The sequence below is a fragment of the Mustela putorius genome, unplaced genomic scaffold (assembly GCF_011764305.1).
Source record: "Mustela putorius furo isolate JIRA1106 unplaced genomic scaffold, ASM1176430v1.1 tig00000129_pilon_pilon_pilon, whole genome shotgun sequence".
Classification (NCBI taxonomy): domain Eukaryota; kingdom Metazoa; phylum Chordata; class Mammalia; order Carnivora; family Mustelidae; genus Mustela; species Mustela putorius.
The window spans coordinates 26,498,131-26,519,816 of NW_025421290.1; the positions used below are offsets into that span (position 1 = coordinate 26,498,131).

A 21,686-nucleotide genomic window follows, 5' to 3' on the forward strand; every position below is an offset into this window, starting at 1 on the left:
TATTATAGAAGTTATCTTTAGAAAATTAAAATATACTTACTGGTATACAGGTTTGCATGGATAAAAATTACCTGTTTGTTGTTTGGGTTACAGTTTAAGCTGTCAGACAATAACACTGAATGAAGTTCACCAAAGAAACTGACCTAGAGAAAAGCCAAGGCTGCTATCATTCTTTAAAAAGGCCCTAAGGAGGGGCACCTGGGTGGCTCAGTTGGTTAAGAGACTGACTGTTGATTTCAGCTCAGGTCATCTCAGGGTCATGAGATCAAGTCCCACGTCAGAGTGTGTATGGAGCCTGCTTGAGGTTTTCTCCCTCTAAATAATTAAATAGGCCCTAAGAGAAGCATTTTTAAATGTTAAATATTATAAATCAAATTATATTACTTATAGACATTAAAATGTATAAAAAAGTTTTGAAACCAAACTTTCTATAATAATTTAAAGAGTTCTTTATATATTCTTATAAGTCCATATAATTTTTATGTCATCAGTCATGGTTATTTGCTTCTATATACTACTTCACATCATGTATGAATGTATTCACTTCTTTTATACTGCGTATTCAAGATTGAGCACTTCATTTACTTTAATAGTTGTGTAACCTGGAAATCCTTGTGAAAATGCAAATATGCTTTTATCATTTAATTTTATACACTGAATCACACATTGGATTCTTTTTCCCACGGCAAACTCATTTCGTGTCGTTTTCTGCTTTAGTTTTTACAAATTGAATATTAACTTAAAATTTGGAAGTGGGAATTGATAGCATGATTGATTTAGATTCAGTGTTCAGGTGATTAAACATTTCATTAATGGTTACCTGAGATAAAAAATAAACCAAATGAGGTGGTTTTTTTTTTTTTAATTAAAAGATTTTAGGAGAAAAGTCTCCCCTTGCTCACTACAAGTATAGTTACCATCTGTCCCCATACAATGCTATTATAATATCATTTGCTATATTCCTTATGTTATGTCTTTTGTTACTGTCACTTATTCCGTAACTGGAAATCTGTATCACCCATTACCCTTCACTTATTTTGCCCATCCCTACCCCTCCTCTCTGGCAACCATCAGTTTGTTCTCTTATTTATAGGTCTGATTCTTCATTTTGTTCATTGACTCGTTTTTTTAAATATTCCACACATGAGTGAAATCATATGGTATTTTTCTTTCTTAGTCTGACTTATTTCACTTAGTGTAATACCCTCTAGGTCCGTCTGCACTGTCAAAAATGGTGAGATCTCATCATTTTTAATGGCCGTGTAACAGTTGTGTGTATGTGTGTGTGTGTGTGTTCCTTATCCAGTTGTCTATCACTGGAAACAGGTTGCTTCCATATCTTGGCTATCGTAAACAATGCTGTAGTAAATATAGGGGTTCATATATCTTTTTGAATTATTGTATTCCTTTTTAGAGGGCATTAAATATGCAATAGTGGAATTGTTGGATTATATGGTATTTCTATTTTTAGTTCTTTGAGGACCCTCCATACTCTCTCCCCAAGTGCCTGTACTCATTTTACATTTCTATCAACAGTATCCAAGGATTCTTTTTTTTCCGTATCCTCACCACCATTTATAATTTCTTGTCTTTTTCACTTGAGCCATTCTAACAGGTATAAGGTGATGTCTTACTGGGGTTTTGATTTGTATTTGCCTACTGATTAGTGATGTTGGACATTTTTTTATGTGTCTATTGGCCATCTATATGTCGTGTTTGGAAAAATGTTTATTCAGGGCCTCTGTCTTTTAATTGGATTTTATTTTGTTTTTTTGTTTTTATTTTTGGTATTGAGTTGCATAAACTATATATTTTAGATATTAACCCCTTGTCAGATATATCAAGGGGTTATCTTCTCCCATTCAGTACGTTGTCTTTTGTTTTGTAGATGGTTCCTTTTGCTGTGCAAAAGCCTTTTATTTTGGTGTAGTCCCAAAGTTTATTTTTGCTTTTGTTTTCCTTGCCTTAGGAGACATACCTAGAAAAATGTTGCTATGATTCGTGGCAAAGCATTGGTTGAAAATTGGTCCAGTTCTTTTACATGTAACTGGCTAGATTCCCCAGCGTCATTGATTGAAAAACTGTCTTTTCCTCCATTGTATATTCTTGTCTCCTTTGTTCTAGATTAATTGACTATATAACCATAGGTTTATTTCTGGGTTCTTTATCCTGTCCCGTTGATCTAGGTGTCTGTTTTTGTGCCAGTACCCTATTGTTTTGATTACTATGTCTTTATAATATAGCTTGAAAACTGTAATTGTGATACCTCCAGGTTTGTTTTTCTTTCTCAAGATTGCTTTGGCTAGTTTGGGGTCTTCTGTGTTTCCATACAAATTTTAGTATTATTCTAGTTTTGTGGAAAGTGCTGTTGGTATTTAGTAGGAATTGCATTGAATCTCTGGATTGCTTTGGGTAGTGTGGACATTTTAACAATATTAATATTTTCCATGAATACGGAATGTCTTTCCACTTGTTTTTGTCATCTTCAGTTTCTCTCATCAGTGTTTTATAGTTTTCGGAGTCTGTCACCTGTTTGGTTGAGCTTATTCCTGGGCAAATATTTTAGAGCCTCCTCATGTAAATGATTCAAAATGGGAACTCTGTATGCCTAATGGGACATTATAAATAGATCCTGAACTGGTAGTGGAAACAGAAGAGGAGGCTAGACGTGAGAGCTATTCTCTAGGTGAAGTTGATGAATGTTTAGTAAATAGAATAGAGAAGAGGAGGAGTTGAAGGCAATAGTAAGTAATATAATTACCTTTTACAGAGTGTTCATGGTTTATAATGCTATGTAACTGTAAAATATTTGCTTGACTTGACTTCACTAGAGACTTCAGGGAGAAGGGAAGATAAAGGGCCTAGAGGAGCAAGTCATGAGTACAAATTTGAATTCAGACATAATTTATGTTGCCAACAGTATAGAAAGTTCATAGAAGTATTTTCCAAATTCAAGAAGAATGTATTGAATACCTGCCATGTGCAAGATACTGTGGTAGACCTTTTAGAGCAGTAGTCCAGGCTTTGTAACAATGCACCCCATCAAGAAGTTTCTGAGTATGTTAAATTAACATTTGTATATTTATCTATCAACAGTCTGCTGTTGTGCTAATGTGTTATTTACATTATGAAACCCACACCAAAGAAGTTAAAATAAAATGAAAAAAGTTCTAATGTCTTCTTTCTACCTACTGGCTTTAGAGGTTATCAAGATAAAGAGCACGATCTAGTGAGAAACACAGATTGGGTTCATTTTTGTGAAGGTGTGTCAGACATCTCTATCCAGTGGGCAGGTGAGGGATGCTCAGTGAAGGCGCCCAATGCTGGATGCCTTTCCTCATTCCCACTTTCCTATTTCAGGCCCCCCGTGAGCAGAGCGCCACCAAAGCCAGAAAAACTCCAGACAAACAATGTTGGCAAGAAAAAGAGACCAATAGAGGTAAGGAGAACCCCCTGCCCAGTGTTCTGCTTTAAGATGGATTCAGAATTCATTCCATTCCCTTCCTCTAAGACACCCAAATCTTGTCATTAGGTTTTATGAAAATAAACATATTGAATCATCTTATTTAAGATTTTGTTTTTAAGTAATCTGTATAGCCATGTGGGACTTGAACCCTAAGATGGAGTCACATGCTCTACCGACTGAGCCAGACAGTTGCCCCTGAGTGATCTTTTTTGTTCAGTCATAAAATTCTGATAGCTTAATTGTCAAGTCTGAATTTTGGATTGATATCCTTTATTTCTTTTTATTTTGTATTAGTCTTTTTTTTGTTTGTTTTCTGTGAATAATACTAAATTGAATTGAACTCTCAGACAACCTGTAAATATAAACATGTGAAGATCTATGGCTTATAGAATGCAGGTCCCTTGGTAGTATCTTATGCTTAGTGGTTTGAATTTATAAGTCAAAGTTTACACCCCATGAGATCTGTTCACCGTAGAGTTCAATGAAGGCTCTACTTTCAAACAAAGAAACTTACCATAATAATTGAGCAAGAAAGTTCTTCCAGGCACTTATTTCTCACATCAGCAGCCACAAGCAAAATGCTAAATCAGGTAAAAAATGAGGCCTAAATCTGTGGGACAGTGATTGTTGTATTCATTACCCTGGGAAGCCCATAAGGTCAGAGAAAAGGAACACTTTCAGTGGCAGAATTACCTGCTAGAACTTTAGTGTGAGTTATCAGAGATGGTATATTTAGTTTTCTGTACCAACACTGATGCACTTTTTGACTTCTCAAATGTACAGCACTTGGGTGTAATGTATCCTGAGTTATATATGCAGATTACATTTTTTTTTAATTTTTTAAATTTTAAAAAAATTTTTTAAGATTTTATTTTATTTATTTGACAGAGAAATCACAAGTAGGCAGAGAGGGAGATGCAGGCTCCCCGCTGAGCAGAGAGCCTGATGTGGGGCTTGATCCCAGGACCCTGAGATCATGACCTGAGCCGAAGGCAGAGGCTTAATCCACTGAGCCACCCAGGCGCCCCCAGATTACATATTTTTAATAATAATGCAAATCAAAATAATTCTTCTTTTGGACACAAGAAGTATCTTAGTGTTTAACACATAAGCTTTTTTTTTTTTAAGGTTTTATTTATTCATTTGAGAGGAAGAGCACAAACAGTGAGAAAGGCTGAAGCAGACTCCCAGCTGAGCTGGGACCCCCAACATGGGGCTCAATCCCGGGACCCAGGGATAATGACCTGAGCTGAAGGCAGATGCTAAGTCATCTGAGCCATCCAGGACTCCCCAACCCATGAACTCTCAACAACTGACATTCTTGAAGCCAAATGACCTTGTGATTCTCTTTTCCATTTTTATAACTCTGTAGAACAGTATAGTGTGTGTGTTTCAGCTGCCCAGTGCACATTATGGAGAAGTTTGTCTCCTTAATTTTGTGTTCAAAGTTTGTAAAACATCAAAACACATCCCCCATTTTGACTGAAGATACCAGTACTATGTATAAAAATAATGGTGAACGTTTAGAGATAAGGAATTGTAAAATGGTTTTATTGCTGTTATAGGACCTTGTGTTGGAGCTTGTTTTTGGCTATCGGGGAAGAGACTGTAGGAATAATGTTCACTATCTAAATGATGGTGATGATATAATTTATCACACTGCATCCGTTGGAATTCTTCACAATGTAGCTACAGGTAGGAATCTCTGATTCTCCATCTCCCACTGTTTTTTTACTTTAGAATTTTGTTATTTATAGTCTTACATTTCTTTGTTAAAGCTATAAATAATTAAATCGCTTAAGTCCAGAATGTCTTTCATACTATTGAATTTTCCAGTAATATTTTAAATAACCAAATTTACAGTCTTAAGAACATATAGCACAGCAGAAAAAGACATCATAATGCAAAGTACTCATGGCTCTCTATTAGAAGTGAAGGTTTACTGTACATTGAAGCCATGTTTTATAATGAAACCACTTGTAACTTTATTTCTGCCAAACCTTAGCATGAAAATGGATGGCTTAGTGGTTATCTTTTCTAGGTAGTGATTAAAAGTAGCATGTTCAGGGAGTGATTGCTGGGGCGTAGGGTGAAGTGAGCAGTGTTTTGACTGAGGACTTGAAAAGCCAAGGAAGATACTAAGAAAGTAGTTCCCCTGTGGCTCTTCTGTGAGGATGCTTTGTTTGGTTCATAGTGAGAAAATACTTCTTGATGTTTATTTAACTGATTGGATTGTTGAAAAGCAAATAACATTCTCTTATCATTTATTGACCAATGATGTATAATCCTACTAGTGACATTCACTATTTAATTTTGAATTGTTTTCTTATACGTAATTATAAACTTCATAAAGTCTAAAGTTGGAAGTAAAAATAGAGATTGTTTAGTTCAAACATTTCTGGCTTTTTCCTCTGATAGCTTCACTCTGAAGAAGTAAAAAATGGATTATGTGAGTCTTAAACCCCCATGCCTATTCTGTATTAATCATTAATATGATAGTCCTATTTTGGTTTCCTAAGGAAAAGGATTCACTAAGATCACGCAGAAATCAGTGTTGATTTTCAGTTTAATAATTTGGGTCATTTAAAAAATACTTGGATGATCCTCTTTGAGGCTTCACTTATCATTCAAGGAGAATAGAGAATAAGAAAAGATGGTCTAGAAAGGAATATGTAGATATAATTTCATGTTTATACTGATAATTTTCTTTATTTTTAATTTTCTGATTTGTAATTAATCACTTTTTTATTGATGGAGTGAAGGGAGAGAGAAAGAGCAGAAGGAAGGCTAGGCATCTCTCCACTTGTCATTATTTGTCCTTTCCAGTTTGGGATACATTGCTCTGATTCCAGTCCAAGGAGTTTTGATGTATTAGCTGATCTTCTTCAAACTTAGCCAATAGCACATATAATTGCTGGTTTGTTGTCACTCAACTCTCAGCCCTGGGAAATATGAAGTACATTTCACTTTGAAGAGAAGTTTTAAACTATTAGACCTGGTAAATGTCATTCATATATATATAAATATGTATACACACACACACACATACATACATATATATATGTATGTGTATATATATGTATGTGTATATGTATGCACATGTGTGTATATATATACTTTTCTTTTCTTTTTTTTTTTTTCATTGCTTTGCTTTTTGGAGGACCTCGGGTTGATGGCTCTCTGTAATTTGGACCTGACCTACAACCTATCATCCTGACCTCATTTCCCACCTCTCCACTGTACTTACACAAACCTACCTTTATTATGTCCTGTCTAAGGACATAATGTCCGATGTCCTGTCTCCCTTTATTTATGATCATGTCTAAGGTCTCTTCACTATCAGTGCTACTAGATAAATCACATGACTTCTTTGATCAAAGTTCTTGAGTACCACTGACTACAGAATAAATGCAAAACTCATAGGCTGGCATTCAGAGTCCTCTATCATTCTATTTCCAATTTGCCCTTCCAGCCACATTTCTCAGATTTCTTCTTGACCTTACACTTCAACCAAATGAGCCATATATATGCATACTTAATACTTTCTGGTCTTTGTACCTTTCCTTAAAGTACTTCTGTACCTGAAATGCCCTTCCCCACCCACCTTCACATTTACAAAGTGTGTCATGTCAGTCCAAGAGTGCCATATGCCCACAATAAGAATAATTCCCATAGCCTTTGGATCTTTAACACTCTTTTGGCACTTAATGTCTTTAGCCTTGTGTTACATGGTTTATGCCTTTCAGGAATCTATCCAATTAAAGACTTCTGAATCATATTTCTGTCTTTATGATGATGTGCACATATTCAGTGTCAAAAAATATGTATTAAGTACGTTAAACAGAGCAGTTCATTGTTCTGGATGAATGCATTAGGCTGTTATACCTTAAATTTTCAGTTTTAATTCTCAAATTCTTTTTTTAATAGGGACTCAGAGTTTTTATCAGGAACATAATGATGATATACTGTGCCTCACTGTAAATCAGCATCCCAAATTTATCAACATAGTGGCAACTGGCCAAGTAGGTATGTTTCTATATTTTAAAAAGAAACAACTTTAAGTAATTGTATTGTTCAAATTAATTCAATATCCTAGAGGGGAAAAAATGTAAAATTTATTGTGTATTGTTCAAAACTACTATTTGTATATAAAACACACACCCAGTTTTACCATATTATTTGCTTCCAGGTACCTTCCTCTTACTTTGGTTATCTCAGTTGGTGCAGACAGTTCAAAATTAATAAACTATTTTATGGTGATTGACATAGTTGGATTTAGTCCTTTAATAGAAATTTCTGATCAGCAAAAAGGCATAATATAACATAGTAAGCAGAAAGGAAGAATTTGAGGCGAAAGTGGTAAATAAGGGGAGCCACGAAGGAACTAGACTGACAGGGCCACGATGTCTGGGGTAGCTGGGGTTGAGCTAGAAAGAAGAGAGAAGCCATGTGACCATGCTGGTAAATCCTCCCTCCTTTCTCTTGTCCTTGGCATTGATCTAAGTTGTCAGCTGTTTTAAAACCACCTGTCTTGCTGTCTTCTTTTAACTCTTTAAAAAACTCAAAGGATATCATTCTGCAAGCAAAACGATGAGAAGATAGCAGGTCTGTTTAGAACATATCTACCAATCAGTGATCACTATGAATACTACATAATAGATTTGGTCAATCAGAATTTTATACTCTGGTGTACTTTGTAAAAATGACTGATGTCATTGGGATTGTTGGATCTTGGTGGGCCTCAGTTGCTAAACCAGCTTTCCAGGTCTTTTTCTTTTGGATGGGATAATTTGTGCTTTTAATATCTTCTTTTTCATACAGGTACTAAACTGATCAGTTAGCAGCTTGATCAGTGGGTTGCTTAGTTCTACGGTTATACCACTTTAGTATTCCTCCTTTCTGTAAATTTATCTATTTTTAATCTTTGAGTCTAGGCCCTTTTTGCACTAAATTTTTAAAAATTCAAGTCTTATTTTTACTCTGCACAGAGTACTTTATTCTGCACAGAAAATAAGATTATGTTACCATTTGGGTCATGAAAGCCTAGTTTCGTACCTCTTCGCATCTAGTTATTCAGTTAACTTTTATTGAGCTAAATTCATTTATTCAACAAACTTACTGAGCATATACCATGCACAAGGTATTTTTCTGTGTGGGGGATATAAAAATCTCTGCGTTAATGGAATTTGCATAGTGTGAATAGAATACTAGAAGGTATGGTTCTTCCATTTTCCAGCTTTGCTCCTTCTTTTCTTTCCCTTCTTTCCCCTTTTTAGGCAGGTTTGCTTAATATATTAGTGCTATGGTTTTCTTTTGATTAAGAAATGTTGTAGTCACAAATACAATCTTTCATGAAATTTGTCCCTCTTTTCTTTTCCCCCTTTTTATTGAGATATAATTGACATCTAACATTATGTTAGTTTCAGGTGCACAACCTAATGATTCGGTATTTGTACACGTTCCTTTTGTTTTGAAAGGTAGCACTGTAGGGAAATGCGAATGGCTAATTATATCCCCATGTCTGTCATTTCAAGGCAGAGTGCAGGCAGTACAGAGGTGAATTTTAGATCATATGTGCAGCCCTGTTTCTTGCCCCACTGTACCCTTCCACAGAGTAGATACAATTTTTTTTTTTTTTTTTTACTGATGGCTAATGAAGTATAAGATAGACTTAAGACCAAAGAGTGAGAAACTTTTTCTCTTCTGACCCCAAAGAAAATTGAATGAGTAGTTATTTTGCCTGCCAAGCTTGTATGATACAAAACACTGTCTAAAATGTTTATGGCTCTCTTGGTTAAAAATTGTATAGGTCATAAGGGAAATACTTGCTTTGTGGTATTTTAGCCAGTTACATTCAAACTTTTTTTTTCCCCTTAGCTAGAATCTTGGACTCTCAGGGCCAAGGAGATACATTAAAATTTCAGTCTTTTAACAGAGCATTTTGTAATCTAAGATGTATCCAAAGATTAAATGGTCATATACATTAAATATAAATAAATATGTATAATTGAAATGAGTAGCTTCAGTTACAGTTTACTCAGTGCAACATAATAAAATTCATTTTGCATATAATGCTTTATGATTTATGTTGTGTAAATTATTTTGTGATAATTGAATTTTTATAAATTTTGCTTTTAAGTTATTTATGGATAATTATTTTTCTGCTGCTTTCCATTGTAGGTGATTTAGCAGACATGTCAGGTAAGGAAAATTCATCACTTTCTGTTGTAGTTATATTGTTTAGTACAAATTTTTTGTTGTTGTTTAGTACAAATTTTTATAGAGTAATTCAGTACTTGAGCCTATTTTGGATTCTTTTAATGAAAAATATATCATTTTAATGTCATGGTACTGAACCCTATCTGCAATAACAATAAGACTTGTTTATTTTTAAAACCAGTTTATTTTGACCTTTTTAGTTTGCCAGCACCACTGTAAACACTTCACATGTCTTAACTTTTCCTGGTGGGCATTAACCTGCCAGTATCAAACAGCTGCTAAGAGTGCAGGTGGGAACAAAAATGAATCTTAAATATGACTCAATAGATTGTATTGCCTAAAAGTAAAATTTTAATTATTTTTATTAATCACTCCAATTATTGCACATATTAGATCAACAGATCATAGGATTTAAGAATAACTTTCTATTATTGATCTTGACCATAGCTTTTTGACTCTAAAAAGCTACTAGGTAAAGTGTCCATTGTTTTTAGGTATTCACTAGGCTTTTTCTACTAAATTTTCAGTTTACGTAATATAATAAAAAGAGCAGCTTGATACAAAAATATTTCCCCATGATGTGCATCTATTTCCCTCTCCTCCAGGATAAAGCATGATTTTGTGATTTGACTATTAAACTACAAATTTATCCAAGCCAACAGGCAATGTTTCTGCTCTCTCTCGGTTACATTCAAGAGCAGGGATTGGCAAACTACAGCCCTGGAGCCTAATCTGGCCTATTACCTGTTTTTGAATAGCCCATGGGCTAAGTATAGTTTTTACTAAGTTAGACAGTTGGGAAAAATAAAAAATATTCACAGCACATGAAAATTATATGAAATTCAAATTTCAGTATCCATAGCTAAAGCTTTGTTGGACACAGCCAGGCTCATTCATTTGTGTCTGGTTTCTGGCAGTGTTTGTGCTACGTCGGCGTGGAATAGCTGCACCAGAAACCACACGTGACTGCCCTCTTGTCGCTTCACATTGCTGCTTGGCACACTCTGAGTGCAGCGATGCCCTTATAACGTGGCAAGTTGCGAGCTACACCACAACATTGAATTTTGTTATTTAACCAGTGTATATCCATCAAAACAAGGCAAAAAAGGAAAGGGGAATTTGAAGGTCACACTTCTAAGGCACAGTGAGATGTGGATTATGTTGTTATCAAGTTACCTGGTAAAATACTGTGTTTATCCTGCAGTGACACTAGAGCTGGGCTAAAAGAATACAATATATGGTAACATTTTCACATGAAACTTTATCACAGTATTCCCAGCTCACAGGAAACCAACAGCCAGAAAAACTAGAAAATTTTAAAGAATATGAGAGTATCTCATCACAACAGAATTTCTTCACAAAAATAAAACATTAAATGAGCCTGCAACCAAAGCTTCTAAATGGCGCATTTGTTAGTCAAGAGAAGCTGTTTACTGACTGTGAGTCAATTAAATTATGTTTGATTGCGCAAACATCTGTCCAGAGAAAATAAAGTTGTTTAAAACTATTAGCTTTTTGGCAAAAACTGTTGCTAAGAGAGTTGAGGACATTGGGAACAGCCTCAGTAGTCAATTAAAAGCAAAATCCCCAAAAAGGCAAATAATTCTGGTTTCCCTTGGCTCTCGATGGATTGACAAATGTTGTCAGTTGCTTGCTTGAGGAATCAGTGCTAACTTAGAAGTGACCGAAGAGTTGGCCTCTAAGAATAGTCTCCATGGAGACAACTACAAAAGATAATATTGTCAGAGAAGTAAAGAAAACATTAATTTAGGACAATCTGAAGTGGAATCTGCTAAGGTACTTGGTAACTGATTATAAAAATATATGTGCAGCTGGAGCAGAGAAAAGGGATAGTTGGTTAAGTGTACAAAGCTGGTGAAAGTTTCAGGTATTTAAAGCTTACGGTTATTCATTGTGCTATTCGTCAGGTGGTTTGTGGAAAACCTTTCAATGTATCGTGTGTTATTGACAACCTCGGTTTGTCATTGAGAGTCAACAGTTACTGTCCTTTGTTCTCGTAGAGTTAACCCTCATCAGTTCCATGAATTTTTGTTAGAAGTAGAAGCTGAATATCCTGATTTGTCCTATCCACAGCAGTTCAGTGGTTTAGCAGTAGTCATTATTGCAATTTCTGGAGCTCAGAGCCAAGACTGAAATTTTTCTGAATGAGAAAAGTGTTGTTGTTTGTCTCTATTATGGAAAACTGAATGGCCTTGGAAATTAGTTTTTGCTACAGACTTGATCATGTTTCTTAATGAATTCCACATGAATTTACAAGGAAACTACAATCACAGTAACAACCTGCAGTTAACAATTACAGTGAAACTTATATCTACAGGAATGCTGTACTCGCAAGTCATGCCAACCTGCATGATATGCTTCTCATACTGTCAAACATTAAAACAAGGAGTGAGAGTCCCATTTGCAGCAACTGTATTCTCTGGTCTCAAATACAGTTCCAGTAGAACTTCTCAGATCTTGATACAAATACAAAGAAAATCCCTATATTTCAAAAATTGGTTTAACTGAAACTGAAGAACATCCACCCAACCTTCAGTTAATGGTGATTATTCTACAATGTAATACAAGCTAAAAGCCAGATAATCAAGACAAGACCCTAACAGAATGCTCTCAACTTTCCAAATGATTCATATGCTCAGTTAAGATCATGTGTTTATGAGTTAATATTGAAATTTCCCAGTAACTATCTACATAAGACATTTTCAAGGTTGAAATGTGTAAAATTACTACAGGTGAATATTTGCAATTGATTTTTTTAAAGATTTTATTTATTTGACAGAGAAAGTGAGAGAGGGAACACAAGCAGGGGAAAGGGCAGAAGGAGAGGGAGAAGCAGGCTCCCTGCTGAGCAAGGGGGGTGCTAATCCCACGACTCTGGGATCATGACCTGAGTTGGAGGCAGCCAGGCACCCCCACAATTGATTTTAATGATAAATAACTCTGACTTTGAACCTCACTTAAGTGACATGTTATCTCCAAAAAAGAATTTTATTCTTCCATTAGATCTGCATTCATTTTACACAATGAATTTCATCAATAAAAATTTTATGGAAATTTGTTTTTTCTTATTACACAAGTACCTGCACAATATCTTTAATTCTGTCTCTGACCCTATATAGAGAAAGTTTACAGACATCAGCTCCACAAGGAGACAGGCAATAAATAAGTAAACTTTTAAAACTAACATGATCTATTAAAAAACAAAGTTTTGTAAAACTAACATGATCTGAGGTGGTAATATGCTAAAAACAAGATGATGCCAGTAAAACAAGATGTTCGGTTTTTTTTTGTTTTTTTGTTTTTCTTTTAAAGATTTATTTATTTATTTATTTGACAGAGAAATCACAAGTAGGCAGAGAGGCAGGGAAGGCAGAGAGCCTGATGTGGGCCTTGACCCCAGGACCCTGAGATCATGAGCTGAAGACAGAGGCTTAACCCACTGAACCACCCAGGCGCCCAAGGTGTTTGTTTTCTGAGGTGGTAACATTCAGCTAGGCCAAGAATGATTAAAAAAAAAAAAAAAGATAGCCAAGGGATGAATTGGGGACTCCAGGCTGAGGCCTGGTTTGGGGGTCCCAAGACCACCCATACACTCAGTGATTCACTAGCAGGAATTATAGGGCCCAGAGGTAGTTAGGGCTTTAGTTTCTTATAGTAATCAGCGAGGGGGAAAGACACAACAGATAGAGTCTAGAGGCTTTGGGCACAGGCTTTCTCTGTCTCCCTCACCACCCTTCCCCAGAGGTCACACACAAATCTGCTTTACCAGCAGCAGATGCAGCAACATGGGAGCAGGGTTTTGTCCAGGAAAGCCCACTCCAGCGTTAAAGTCCAGGCTTTTTACTGGGGGCTGGTCACACAGGCACAGACCAGCCACAACTACTGAAATACCCAGAAGAAAGCAGGTGTTCAGCACCCCGTGTAGATAAAACAGCCTTAAATCAATATAGGGACCATTTCAAAAGTCAGGTCTCTACGCACTTGCAAGCAGGCCCTTCTAATGATAGTAACTTCAGGCTTGTTTATGTTAACTCTTTCCCTGTGCAGGCCATAAAGCTAAATCAAGAAACAGGAAGGTTGGGCGCCTGGATGGCTCAGTGGGTTAAGCCGCTGCCTTCGGCTCAGGTCATGATCTCAGGGTCCTGGGATCGAGGCCCGCATCGGGCTCTCTGCTCAGCGGGGAGCCCGCTTCCCTCTCTCTCTCTCTCTCTCTCTGTCTGCCTCTCTGTCTACTTGTGATCTCTCACAAGTGGAAGGTTAGTTTGGAGGAGTAAGGCCTCTGAGATGCACATGGAGAAAGGGGTAGGAATAAATTGCACCGGGCTTTGGAGATCATGGAGAGGAGTTTGGATACCTGCTAAGTGCAGAATCCATCATGGAGACTGTGAAGCAAGGGAGGGAGGTGAGCTCATTTAAATTTTGAGAAAATCGCTCTGCACTATTAAGGATGTAGAGGGGAAAGAGATATAATCAGAAAGTTAGGAAGATACTATAGTTGTCAAAGCAAAATACATTTTTAATTGGGGTGGTAGGAATAAAAACGGAAAGAATTAGACAAAGATGAGATGTGTTTTGGAGTTAAAGCCAGTGGTCCTTTCTGAAGAATTGGTTGTGAAGGCATGATAGAAAGCGAGGAACCAAGGCTGTTTATTTTTTGCTTGAGCCACTGGCTCAGTGAGATGGGAGAATACTTCTGGAGAAACAGTTGGGCAGGAAGAAATTATTTACAGACATAAGGATTGAAGGGAAGGCAAGAAGACTGGTGGGTTTGGGGGTTGGGGAATAAGGAAGCTCTATTTTCTTCATTTCGATAGCTGAGAGTGAGGAGGTGGTACGAAGGTAGGGGGTAAAATTTTGAACTTATCACTTTGGAATGTGTGAGAGTAAATATACATTAGAAAATATGTGGAGTAATTACCAAACTTGAATAGATGTCTTCTTTCTGGGTAGACACAAAGGGGACATCTTTTGTCTGACAAAGTTTTTTCAGCGTACCTAAGGCAGTGCTAAGAATTTGACATTTGATCCTTAAGGGGATTCAAAGAGAATTCTCCGCACCTCCCCCCAACCCCTATCATAGTTACCACTTGTCACAATAGGCAATTGTCCATTAAGTGACCCTAGTGCTCTTCCAAGTGCCCTCTGTGACAGAAAATAAGGAAATTTATTAGCCCTAAGTTTGGTTGCATTTGTGGTCAGAAAAGGGCTGCCAGTGCCAGTTAGAATTACATGCTTCTTTGCTTTCATTCAGTGGAAAAAAGGATAAAAACTCTTTTCACAACTATGAGCTAAAAATGCATGGTTCCTTCCTTTTAGTCTGATTGAGTCCATTTAAGACCCAAAGCAAATCCTGTACTAAGAGGACACCTGGGGAATACCATGTGCTGATGGGCTAAATCTGGGTTACTGAACTCAATCGCTCTGTTGGAGGTGGGGAGTGGGGAAGGCAGCATGAGGGGTTGGGGTATAGGGGAGCTTATTACAAGGGCATTAGACTAATCAACTGAGCAAACAGTGTCTTTTCCCTGAGTCACTTGCTCTCCCTATGGGAGGACTGGATTCCTGCAGAGAAGTATAGCTTTGTGAAGAAGGAAGGAGGAAATGAATGGTGGGTAGACAGCAAGGAGCTGACCACTACGGAAACTGAAGAAAAGGGGCACCTGGGTGCCTCAGTGGGTTAAAGCCCCTGCCTTCAGCTCAGGTCATGATCCTAGGGATCATGACGATCCTGGGATCGAGCCCCACTTGGGCTCTCTGCTTGGTGGGGAGCCTGCTTCCCCCTCTCTCTCTGCCTGCCTCTCTGCCTACTTGTGATCTCTGTCAAATAAACAAATAAAATCTTAAAAAAGAAAGAAAGAAAGAAAGAAAAAGAAACTGAAGAAAGAACTACCATTAATTGGTGCACTTAATGGCTCATGTTAAAATTTTGTTTTAAAATACAGTTTTATTATGCTGTACCAAAGGCAAAGTAGAGGACGGGGAAAGAATATCCTTTAAAACGTTGATTCTTATGAGATCCAGTTAGTAATTGAAACAGACCCTTATAGGCATCTCTGTTCTAGAGACTGACAGTTTAGGAATGCTTATAAAAAGTCAGTGGGAGGGGCGCCTGGGTGGCTCAGTTGTTTGGGTATCTCCCTTCAGCTCAGGTCATGATCCTGGGACCCTGGGATCAAGCGCCACATTAGGCTCCCTGCTTTGTGGGAGTCTGCTGCTTTTTTCCCCTCTCTCCTTCCACCACTTGTTTTCCCTCTCCCTCTCAAATAAACAATCTTAAAAAAAAAAAAAGTGGGATTGATTTTCCAGGGATAGCTTAATGTAATGGAAGAAGCCAAGAACAGAATGGATTCTGAGGACAGCACATCTCTGTTGGCTCTGCCAGCTCTGAGGTGTGTGTGACTTAGGGCTTGACTGACTTCATGGGAAGACACATCTGCCTAGAAGTGGGGCCTAGATGTGTTCCCTGTAACACGCCTGGCCCATGATAGACATTAGCTGGTAGCGTGTAGGAAGGGGAACAGTGAGAGCACGATCTGTGTTACTCCGGTATCATAAATGACCATTTTTGAATCGTAGGAGAAAATAAAATGTACTTAATGAACATAATTTAATCTTTCTTCAGTAAGTTAGGCCTTGAAAATTTGTAGTGATTTAAATCTTAGATCCTGTTACTGATATAAGTTCAGAACAGTCTAAATATGTAGTAATCCTATGCCATGTTCATACTGTATGTTTTAAAACACAAGTTTCAGGTATATACTCCTTACCATTTAACTTTCTTGGAAAGCTTGAAAAGCTCAGTAATTAAGATTATTTGCTATCTAAACTGTAGATAAATGAAAGTCCTTGTCATTTGTGAGATATGGAATTTGGAGACAAAACTGATGTCCCTTGAAAGCCATTATCTACCTCCTCACATTTAGGCAGATAAAGTACATGGATTGCTGAGAGGTGCTTTTTGTGAACATGTAAAAATGTTTTATGTTATAGAAGACCTATATAATATTTATTATTGGCAAGAAATTATAGACTGATCTAGTATATATTTACTTTCTTTTTCAAAATTTTATTTAAATGCTAATTAACATAGAGTATAATATTGGTTTTAGGAGAATTTATTGATTCATTACTAACATACAACACCCAGTGCTCATCCCAACAAGCGTGCTCCTTAAAGCTCCTCACCCATCTAGCCCATCCCCCACCCGACCCCCATCCATCAACCCTCAGTTTGTTCTCTGTCATTAAGAGTCTGTTATGGTTTGCTTCCCTCTTTATCCCCCTTCCCAAATGTTCATCTGTTCTGTTTCTTAAATTCCGCATAGGAGTAAAATCATAGGATTATTTGTCTTTCTCGGACATTTTGCTAAGCGTAATACTCTTTAGCTCCATCCACAGCATTGCATATGGCAAGATTTCGTTCTTTCTGATGACTGAGTTATATTCCATTGTGTATATATACCACGTCGTCTTTATCCATTCATCAGTCGGTGGATATCTGGTCTCTTTCCATAGTTTCCGAGGCTACTGTTGATGCTGCTATACTTAAGTTTGCCCGTCCTTCATATCCATTGCCTTCTACTGAATAAGAACATTCTAGTTTTAGTCCAGTACTTAAGTTTATTATGTTCAGTTTTTCACACATAAATACCCTATTTTATTACATGGTAAACTGTTCTTTAGTTTATTTGAGAGAGGGAGTGCACGTGCATAAGCAGGGGGAGGGCTGAAGGGAGAGGGTTCCAAACTGACTCCGCGCTGAGTGTGGAGCCTGGCACGACCCTGAGATCATGACCCAAGCTGAAATCAAGAACCGGATGTTTAACTGATTGAGCCACCCAGGTGCCCCTATATGGTACACTTTAAAGTCTGCGGTTTGTTTTTGTCTTTTTAAGATTTTATTTATTTGAGAGAGAGAGAGATCACAAGTAGGCAGAGAGGCAGGCGGAGAGAGAAAGAGGGAGAAGCAGGCTCCCCGCTGAGCAGAGAGCCCGATGCGGGGCTGGATCCCAGGACCCTGAGATCATGTCCTGAGCCAAAGGCAGAGGCTTTAACCCATTGAGCCACCTAGGCACCCAAGTCTGCAGTTTTGATTACTTACAGTTGCATAAATCTTTGAACAATTTTTTTTAATGATCTTAGATCCCTGGGTTAATAGATTTTAATTACTTTGAAAACTGTCAGATTTATCACTGTATACTATAAATTGTAAATGGTATATAATACCGTCTAAATTTATCAGAATGTTTTCTTTGGAAACCAAAATGTCTCTATTTTTACAATAACACAAGCAGATATGTAATTTGAAACAAATGCACTTTAGTATTTGGCTTATTTTACTAAAAGTACTTATGTTCTGGGGCACCTGGGTGGATGTGAGTTAACTGCCTTCAGCTCAGGTCATGATCCTGGGGTCCTATAATCAAGCCCTGTGTGAGGCTCTCTGTTCAGCAGGGTGTCTGCTTCTCCCACTCCTGTGCTTTCTCTCACTCTCAAATAAATAAAATCTTTAAAAAATATGTAAGTACTTATGTTCTGGAACTGAATTAGCTGCCAAATTGACTTATCTATTCATTTTCGTAGGCTACAGTTCATGAAGAAAATACAAAGCCCTGACTTTTTGACTTTGAAAATACAAAGAGCTGGGAAAAAATTTTAAACAGCACAAATGGGCTACACAGGATAAATAAAAACAGATATAATTTTTTGAAAGATTAGTAGTTTTGGGGTGACTGGTGGAACATGCGACACTTGATCTCAGAGTTGTGAGTTCACATCCTATGCGGGTATAGAGATTACTTAAAATCTTTTTATAGGGACAGCTGGGTGGCTTAGTGGGTTAAAGCCTCTGCCTTCGGCTCAGGTCATAATGCCAGGGTCCTGGGATCGAGCCCTGCATCGGGCTCTCTGCTCTGCAGGGAGCCTATTTCCTCCTCCTCTCTCTCTCTGCCTACTTGTGATCTCTGTCTGTCAAATAAATAAAATCTTAAAAAAAAAAAAAAAAAAAAAACAGAAAACTTTTTTTTAGAAGGGTGCCTGGCTTGCTTAGTCAGACTAGTAGAATATGTGATTCTTGATCTTGGGGTCATGAGTTCAAGCTCCATATTGGGTGTAGAGTCAACTAAAAAAATTTTTTTTAATTAAAAAAAAATCATGAAAAATAAATAAAAATAAAAAATAAGCAGTTTTATTTCTACCCTGAAATCCTATTTAGAAAAATTACACTGTCTTATAAAATAATATGAACTTAGCTTTTTACCAAATATCTGTCTATATGGCTGAAAATTTGTTTTGAGATCTATTCAGTTGCCTTTCTCAATTTATGCTTGCTTTTCATCTCTCCTTCAGATGACATAAGATATGGAATAACATTAGTAACTGATAGTAACAAAGATAGCATTCAGATAACTGAATATAATCTGATATTTAATTATTGCACAATATTTGTATATTTCCCCACATAATTACGTAAAGGTTTAACACATATCTAGGGGTTGAGCCCCACGTCGAGCCCTGCATCAGGCTCTCTGCTCCACAGGGAGCCTGCTTCTCCCTATCCAGCTCCCCTCGCTTGTGCTCACATGCTCTTTGCCCCCCCACCCCGTCCCGTCAAATAACTAAGCAAAATATTTTTTAAAAATTTAACACATATCTAAAACATGCATTATTTTAAAGCTTGTGACTGCCTAATATTCTTGTCTAAATGTTATTTTCTCAAAAACGCAATTTGAACTATTGCCTGAAGAAGTATTTTGCATTTTTTCTTTTCCTTCCTCTTTCCTTTTCTCTCTTTACTTTTATTACAATTTCTTAATTGTGGTATAGTTGACACACAATGTGAGGTGAGTTTCAGGTGTCCAGTGTCATGACTGGACACGTGTGTGCATTCTTCTGCACTTGCCATGAGCATGGCTGCGATCTGTGACCGCACGTGCAATGCCGTCACGGTTCTGCCGCCTCGTATCTCCCACTCCCTCTCCTCCAGCTTGTCCATCCCCCACAACCCTCCCCTCTGGCAACCGTCAGCTCTTCGTATTTATGAGTGTTTCTTTTTTCTTTTTTTTTTTTTTTTTGAATTTAGTATTAGATTTGAGCTATTTTTTATTAAGTATACAGTCTTACTTTGGCACATACTTTTCCATGTTTCAGAAAATATGCATCAGCTATAGAAATGGAAACATTTGCAGTGGGCATATTATAACTTTTGGATTTTATCTTTATTTAGCTACCGCTCCTTCCATCCACATCTGGGATGCAGTGAACAAGCAGACTTTATCTATACTGAGATGCTACCATTCAAAGGGGGTGTGTTCAGTCAGCTTCAGTGCTACTGGAAAGCTATTGCTGTCTGTGGGGCTGGACCCAGAACACACTGTTACTATTTGGAGATGGCAGGAAGGTAGGGTTCTTTTTCCTTTTGTGATTTACAAAAACAGTAAGTATATTAGGGTAATATGAATTCTCTAGCATTTGCTTTACCTTAGTGATGAAACCATTTTTTATTTTAGCCCTCTACACAGCTGATGTTACTTTTGGTATGTTCCATTTTAAAAACTCAGTGAAAGAAGCTCACAAAACATAAATCAGTGAAAGTTATTACTACTATATACGATGCACTGCTCTTTCCTTTCAGTAAGAAACTATATGTGAGTCTCTTTGCAATCATTATTTGATTGGTTATGGAGGGTCTTAGTCAAGGATGGAAACAAAGTATATCGTGACAATGACCATCAAAAGGGTAATATTACTTACACTTTAGACAAAACTTTTCTATAGCTTATATCTAGCTGTTATAAAAAGTGAAGTTCACAGAGCCACACAGAAGAAAGTAAGCTGTAATTTCTAAAATCTGGCATGGGCCTTCAGTGATAATAAAGCTCCCGTTAATACAACCCTTGAGAAACTATGTCAGAAGGACTCTTTCCACAGGTCCTGTGATTGCTAGGTAGCGGCTAGGTAGCTGTGCAAGGGGTATGCTGCCTCATAAGTATTTGTTTTTTGAACTATATACTTTGAACAACTGATTGTGTAAAAATTAGCATTTTATACTAACCTCATTAATTTTGTTGTCCCAATCAGGTACCAAAATTGCCAGCAGAGCCGGTCACAACCAACGTATTTTTGTGGCCGAATTCCGACCAGATTCAGATTCCCAGTTTGTCTCTGTGGGAGTCAAACACGTGAAGTTCTGGACACTGGCAGGAAGGGCTCTTCTTAGCAAAAAAGGGCTCCTGAGCACAGTGGAAGATGCCCGGATGCAGACCATGCTTGCTGTTGCATTTGGTGCAGTATGTCTCTTAAAATGCATGTGCTAGTGTATCTTGGAATTACAGAAATTGGACTACTTTCAATTTTCTCTTTCCTTTTTTTTAATATTTTACTTATTTATTGGTCAGATGGCGAGCGAGTAAGCATAGGCAGGCAGAGTGGCAGAGGGAGAAGCAGGCTCCTTGTCAAGCAAGTAGCCCAAAATGGGACTCAATCCCAGGGATCAGGACCAGAGCCAAAGGCAGCCGCTTAACCGACTGAACCACCCAGGCATCCCTACTTTCAATTTTCTTATTTTAAATAGATAAGCCACCATAACCTTCTATGGCATTGTGACCCACTAATCATTACCTGTGTCCTGGTCATGCATACATTTCCCCTTTCAGAGTCTGATACTTTCAGAAATGAGGAAGTGGGAAAGAAAATTAATGAGGGTGAAGGATTATAATGCAACATTTGAGTCCTGAGGCTATTGCCATTCTTAAAAGCCTTCTATAATTTTGTCATTGTCACCCTAAAACTCCTAAAATTTCTATTCTCCTAGTTGTTCCTCATAATCCTAAAGATTGGTCAGAATACAGAAAGATGAATCAGGAAATGTGATTTTCTACTGCTTAAGGTGTGATGGGGTTTAGGATTTCCTTTGCTTTCTATCATCATAAATCACTGCTTAGCACATACTTGGAAGTGCTCCGGGCCAGTGCTGCTCACT

At 37.4% G+C, this 21,686-nt stretch overlaps 1 protein-coding gene across 6 annotated transcripts in view; it reads left to right on the forward strand.

Annotated features, from left to right (window-relative positions):
• Positions 1 to 21,686, forward strand: part of EML5 (EMAP like 5) — a 177,668-nt gene that overhangs the window by 144,063 nt on the left and 11,919 nt on the right. For 5 of the 6 annotated variants that reach the window (XM_004739095.3, XM_004739097.3, XM_045071498.1 and 2 more), the window contains 6 exons: positions 3,361 to 3,439; positions 5,032 to 5,161; positions 7,394 to 7,492; positions 9,647 to 9,667; positions 19,932 to 20,105; positions 20,786 to 20,994. In XM_004739095.3, coding sequence (XP_004739152.1) covers positions 3,361 to 3,439; positions 5,032 to 5,161; positions 7,394 to 7,492; positions 9,647 to 9,667; positions 19,932 to 20,105; positions 20,786 to 20,994 — 712 coding nt within the window. Of the gene's footprint in view, positions 1 to 3,360; positions 3,440 to 5,031; positions 5,162 to 7,393; positions 7,493 to 9,646; positions 9,668 to 19,931; positions 20,106 to 20,785; positions 20,995 to 21,686 lie in introns of those variants that run through there. The other variant, XM_045071506.1, reaches the window with a different exon arrangement.